General features: G+C 38.8%; 1 protein-coding gene across 1 annotated transcript; it reads left to right on the top strand.

Annotated features, from left to right (window-relative positions):
• The first annotated feature begins 507 nt into the window (after nucleotides 1-507).
• Nucleotides 508-1,686, top strand: PDHA2 (pyruvate dehydrogenase E1 subunit alpha 2). The gene is made up of 2 exons (XM_004703274.1): nucleotides 508-1,023; nucleotides 1,117-1,686. The coding sequence occupies exons 1-2, from the start codon at nucleotides 508-510 to the stop codon at nucleotides 1,684-1,686; spliced, it is 1,086 nt and encodes a 361-aa protein (XP_004703331.1).
• Nucleotides 1,687-6,366: the final 4,680 nt, after the last annotated feature.

The following is a 6,366-nucleotide window of genomic DNA, read 5'->3' as shown; positions in this document are numbered from 1 at the left end:
TGGAGTCTGATAAAATATTCGAATGTCCTTTAAAGAGCTTAAGTAAGACTTCAAAGAAATAATGGTGACAACACCCTTGACTTCACCTCCCGGAACTGTTGTGAGGAGTTTGAATTTGTTGCTCTCTTGTTTAAGATTACCCTTGAGGGGACTCCCTGAGAAACACTGCTCCACAGTTTAGCAGGAAAAGGGACTCAGATAACTACCGTTTGGCTGTAATGACGATGTTAATTAGAATTGGGATGTCGTTCGGCCACCTCTTCCAGCAAACGAAACATCTTTGACTCTTAGTTCTCCGTTTGAAAGGTACTTTAAGTCAGTCCACCCACGTCGGATGGCTAGCTGCCCGGGCAGCCCAGCCCAGGCCTTGACGTCGTCCCACTGACGTCACCGACGCGCCGAGCGTGGTGCTACGTCACATTCCAGAGCCGGAAGGACCCGCCGGACTTGGAACGGCTGCCAACGGTTGGCGCGGTGTGGAGTTGTCGCCCTCAGCCTCCACACTCCATGAGGAAAATGCTCGCCGCGGTGATGTCCCGTGTGCTGTCGAGAGTGGCTGCCCAGAAGCCTGCCAACAGGGTGCTGGTGGGCTCCTGTCACTATTCCAAACAGGCTACGTTTGAAATTAAGAAATGCGATCTCTATCAAATGGACGAGGGCCCTCCTGCCTCCACCGAGCTCACCAGGGAGGATGGGCTCAAGTACTACCGGCTGATGCAGACTGTCCGCCGCCTGGAATTAAAGGCCGATCAACTGTATAAGCAGAAATTTATCCGTGGGTTCTGTCACTTGTGCGATGGCCAGGAAGCCTGTTGTGTCGGCATCGAGGCAGGCATAAACCCCACGGATCACGTCATCACATCCTATCGGGCTCATGGCTTATGCCTTACGCGGGGCATTTCTGCCCGGGCAATTCTCGCCGAGCTTACGGGCAGAAGAGGAGGTTGTGCCAAAGGAAAAGGCGGATCGATGCATATGTACGCCAACCACTTCTATGGGGGCAATGGCATTGTGGGAGCTCAGGTACCCCTGGGAGCCGGCATTGCTTTGGCCTGTAAATATAAAGAAAACAAAGAAGTCTGTCTGACTTTATATGGCGATGGCGCTGCCAATCAGGGTCAGCTATTTGAAGTTTACAATATGGCCGCTCTGTGGAAACTGCCCTGCGTTTTCATCTGTGAGAATAATCGCTATGGAATGGGCACATCGATGGAAAGAGCAGCAGCCAGCACAGATTATTACAAGAGAGGCCATTTTATTCCTGGGATAAGGGTAGATGGAATGGACATTCTGTGTGTCCGGGAGGCAACCAAATTCGCTGCCAACCATTGTAGATCTGGAAAGGGGCCCATACTGATGGAGCTGCAGACCTACCGTTATCACGGACACAGTATGAGTGATCCTGGAGTCAGCTATCGTTCCAGAGATGAAATTCAGAATGTAAGAAGTAAGAGTGACCCCATTATGCTTCTCAGAGATAGAATGGTAAATAACAAGCTTGCCAGTGTGGAAGAATTCAAGGAAATTGACGTTGAAGTGAGGAAAGAAATTGAAGACGCCGCCCAGTTTGCCACAACTGATCCTGAACCACCTTTGGAAGAATTAGGCCATCACATCTACTGTAATAGTCCACCTTTTGAAATCCGTGGTGCAAATCAATGGATCAAGTTTAAGTCCATCAGTTAAAGAGAAACTTGTGCCAATGTGTCAATTATTATTAGGTCTTAGTGGAGCGTTCCTGATCATCTGGCTAAGAAACTTGTTAGTTTTGGAAAGAAATAAAATGAAAAACTAAAGTCTTGAGAATATTTCTTAAAATATATGAACTGTCAATTAAAGGGGAGACTAAATATATCAAATTACATATCCTTGCATTTAAAATATGCTGTGTATTTAATAAGTGTGGATATCTTAAAGATTATTTGAAAGGTATCCATGACTAAAATATGAAATATAGAAAAGGATTAAGTGCTTGATGTATTTTATTAAGTTTTAGACTTTTAATATATTCTTTTACCAGTTTTAAAAAAGAAAGGTAAATTTGTTTTATTTCTGCCCTACTCTGCCATGGTAGGTGTGTGAATTTATTATCCTGAGGTAGATGTTTTCAAGTCTCATCAAGGTAATAGAACCTTCAATGCAATGCAACTTAACAGCAGTTTACTTGAAATAACCCATAGCTAAAACAGTTTAGTATAACAAGGTGCATGTATCCACTCAATACACATATTAACAAGCAATGTTGATGAGGAAGATAGTCATCACTGACCACTTTTGTCAATAAAACACATTTTTATAAAAGGAAGGCAGGGACAAATATATTGTATTAAAATATTTTTAGTGCACTAAAAGGAAACACTAAACAAAATCTAAGGAAAACATGCAGTTTCTGTAACGAGTTATTCTTATTTCACATTTGTGTCCAAGATTTTAAAGAACCATCCTGGGTGGTGAATTTCAGAGCAATTGAATATATTGAAACATAGAGATGGTTTCATCAAAAAGTTAAACAGAGGAGGTGATATTAATAAAAAGTTGAAAGGAAAATGTGTTGGGGTAGAACTTACAGCCACAGATATGTTTTTATAAAGGAAAATCTAACTTGACTCAAAGGTTCATTCCCTTTACTATTGATTAACAAGTCATGATTTAGTAGAAAAAGGTTACTCAGTTCAATTTGACTAAGGAGGCCTGGTGGTGCAATGGTTAAATATTCAAGGTTAAGGAAAGAAGGTCTGAAACTGGAACCACTAGGGACTCCACTGGAAAAAGACTGCTACCACAGAGATTAGGAAACTAATTCTGAGAATCAACTCAGCGTACAGCATAACATAATTTATGACCCAGTATCCTAGCAAATATGCTGTATGATGTGGTTTACTCTTCTGGGACTAATTTTCAAAACCAGAAATGAGAATTTACCTATGATTTAAGTTTTAAGAAATAGTTTCGAGAAAAGACCAAAGATGGTGGTGGTGGTGCAGAATAAATCTGTTTAAGATCTTAATCTTATCTTTACAATTTTTTCTACCTAGAGGTTGATAAGAACTCAAACCAAGTAAACCAGAATAGAGGCCATTGAATAGCTATTGAGCGTGGACCCCCCCTCCCCCCCAATCACACACACACATTCTGACATTCGGTTGTGCATAGTTTGTGTCATAATCAACCCAATGGCACCTAAGAAGAATATGTAATATTCATCCAAACAGCTCAAAAGCAAGTTCAACATCCAATATTGAGAGAAACCCTTTAATTTTTGGAATACAAGTGCAATTCAAAAGTATTTGATTGAATCCCTTCATTTTAAAGAGTTAAGATGCTTGAAAGCTGCATATATTTCTAATGACAACTGTCCCATTCTCCTTTTGATAAACTAATGTTACCATAAAAATGCACGTGGAAGATAAGCTACTTAGCTGAAACGTTTAATATAAACAGCATATAGAAATCATTGAAATATAGAAATCATTTAAAACCCTGTTCATACCAACAAAATTAAGATAAAATGATTAGAAATAATTTAAAAAATCATTAGAAATGAAACCACCACTTAACCAAAATGCATAAAAATGTCAGTCAAAATATACAGTCTATAGTTGAAGACCTCATTTTTCTTACGTTTTCATTCCTTTTATTACCAGTATCTATATAAATCCAATCTTTGTTTTTGGGAGTTGGAAATTATATATATATATATATATTAATACATAAAAATTAGACACAATTTTTAAAACAGTGATATTATCATACTTCTAATATATCCTAACTCTGGAATACCTGTTTTCAATGCTTTATTTAAACAGTTATAGGTTCTGTGTGTACATTCAAGAACTGTAGTATCAGAGTACTGTTCATGTTTATCACCGTGGGTAGACTTGTTTCCAATTGTATAGAGCCCTGAAAGGAGTCCTGGTGGTGTATGGTGAAACTTTGGGCTGTGCTCCATGATGGTCGGCAGTTGGAACCACTAACAGCTCCGTGGGAGAAAGACGGCTTTCTATTCCCATAAACAGTCAGAATCTTGAAAACCCCAAGGGTAACTACTATTAATCAGCATTGTCTCCATGGAAGTGAGTTTGGTTTGGGTTATGGAGTCCTGATGGGTGGGTTACCTGTTGAGCTGTGTGATAGTCTGGGTACTTTAGAGAAACAAATCAAACTCATGTATAAGAGAGAGAGCTTTATATAAAGGGTAAGTGTACAACAAGAAAACATCCCAATCCAGTGCTGCCTAAACCTGTAAGTCCAACATTAACCCATTTAACCCATAAGTCCAACACCAATCCACAAAGTCCTCCATCTCACAAAACACACATGACACTCACTGCAGGAAGAAGCCTAATCAGTGAACGTGTAAGCATCTCAGAGCTGGCAGGGGTCTCCACATGGCTGCCTCAGCACCCAGAGCTGCATTGGGATAGGTCCATGCAGCTTTTCCTCAGGGATGTCTTGGACGTGAGCTTTGCTAGCTGACGCAGGGAACCGGCGAAGGCAGCTGCACCCTGGTCCGACCATCAGAGACCAAGAGACCCGAGAACTAGAAAGGCGAGGATCACTGAGCCATTTATTTCTCCACCCTTCAATTAACCCCACACGTGTTTATTGGCCAGGTTGGCACAATAAACTTTAACTCAAGCTGCTAACTGCAAGGCCAGCTCTTTGAAACCACCAGCCAGGTCCCTGGCGCAAAAACAAGGGTTTTAACTTCTGTGAAGAGTTTCAGTCCAGGAAACTCATGGAGGCAGTTCTACTCTGTCCTATATGGCTGTAGCTGTCAGAATTGATTTGATGGCAGCACTTTAATCAGGTAAAAAAAAAATCAACAATTGAATTTTATTTCCTATTTTAGTACATGTTAGAAGACTAATTTTTAGCACATAACAGATGAGCAGTTAGAAGACATATTTAGGACACGTTAGAGGTATTTATTTTTAAATTGCATTAGTTTAAAAATTGTGTTTATTTTAAAAATTGACCTAAGTCTGTACATACATAGTGTATAAATAATACAGCAGAAAATTAAACTTTTTGAAATTGACATATAGTTAGCATGCCATAAAATGCACCTTTTGAAAGTGTATAATTTGGTGTGTTTTTAGCATGTGCACACTGGACAGCCTTTACAATTAATAACATTTGTCCACCTCAAAAATTTTGTAACCATTTTCTCATTATACTTTCTTTCTGTCCAATCTCTAGTAAACACTAAGCTACTTTCTATGGCTAAATGTACCTATTCTAGACATTTCATATACATGGAATCATACCGTTTGCAATCCATTGTGATATATTTCACTTAGCATGCTTGAAAGTATTTTAAATCCATAGCATGTCCATAATGCTTTAGTGGGTAAACTGTATTCCATTTCATTTATCTACTTATCAGTTAATGGGTATTTTGTGTATCTCCACTTTGTGGCAATCAGAGATAAGAGCTAGTTTTCATTTGTGTTTTAAGGTAGGATAAGATTGTATGGGTATGAAGACAAAAGTACAAATAATGTGTAAGAGAGAGAAGACCCCTATCAAAATTCAAAAATTCAGGGAAGAAATTTGTCATGGAACAACTACGAGATTCTGGCACCCAATATAAATTCAGGTCATGTCTATAGGAAAGTCAACTGTCAAGTATCAAGTATCAAGTTCAATCCAGCATTATCACAATTACAATGCTCTTTGCCAGATAGCGAAGCTGTTTAGGAATCTTGTCTTTGGCTTGAGCAGATCAGCCAGAGGCTCAGTCTGAGTATATACTCTGCAAGCAGTTAGTTTTAATCAGAACAATTTTACTCCTGGTAAACATGGAAGCAAATGTTAAAGAGTCTAGGCCAAGAAAATGAAACACTGTCTTTTATATAATCCTTTTCAATTATAAAGACATCAACTTGAAGACTGAATTTCAGATTGAATATGTACTAGTATATAATATAACTTATTTTTTCAAACCAGTTTTGTTTTTAAGAGAATATTTTAATAGTGTTTGGATTTACAGAATATTTGAGCATATAGATGCTTCCCAAGTACCTTTTATCAGATGTATATTATTTATATTAATTATGTGATCATGAAAGGGTCAACTCAACAGACTTGGTTTGGTTAAGATCTACAAATTCCAAAGAAAGTCTGTCTTTACATTGCTGCACTATAAATTCTGATTTCTTAGAATATTCTGCTTGGCTAGGATGCTTTTGTATGTTGGAGGAGTTAGACCAACCTGTACAAGTTTGACCAGAAAAATGTATCTTAACAAATCGATTACAAGGTTCGGACAAGGATGGACAACAGAAAAGTGGATGAAGGGAGACGTGGGACAGTGTAAGACATGACACAATTATAATTTATAAATTATCGAGGGTTCATGGT

The sequence above is a fragment of the Echinops telfairi genome, unplaced genomic scaffold (assembly GCF_000313985.2).
Source record: "Echinops telfairi isolate 266 unplaced genomic scaffold, ASM31398v2 ScPeMD7_7468;HRSCAF=8506_0, whole genome shotgun sequence".
NCBI lineage: Eukaryota > Metazoa > Chordata > Mammalia > Afrosoricida > Tenrecidae > Echinops > Echinops telfairi.
This window is presented reverse-complemented; position numbering and strand designations above follow the sequence as displayed.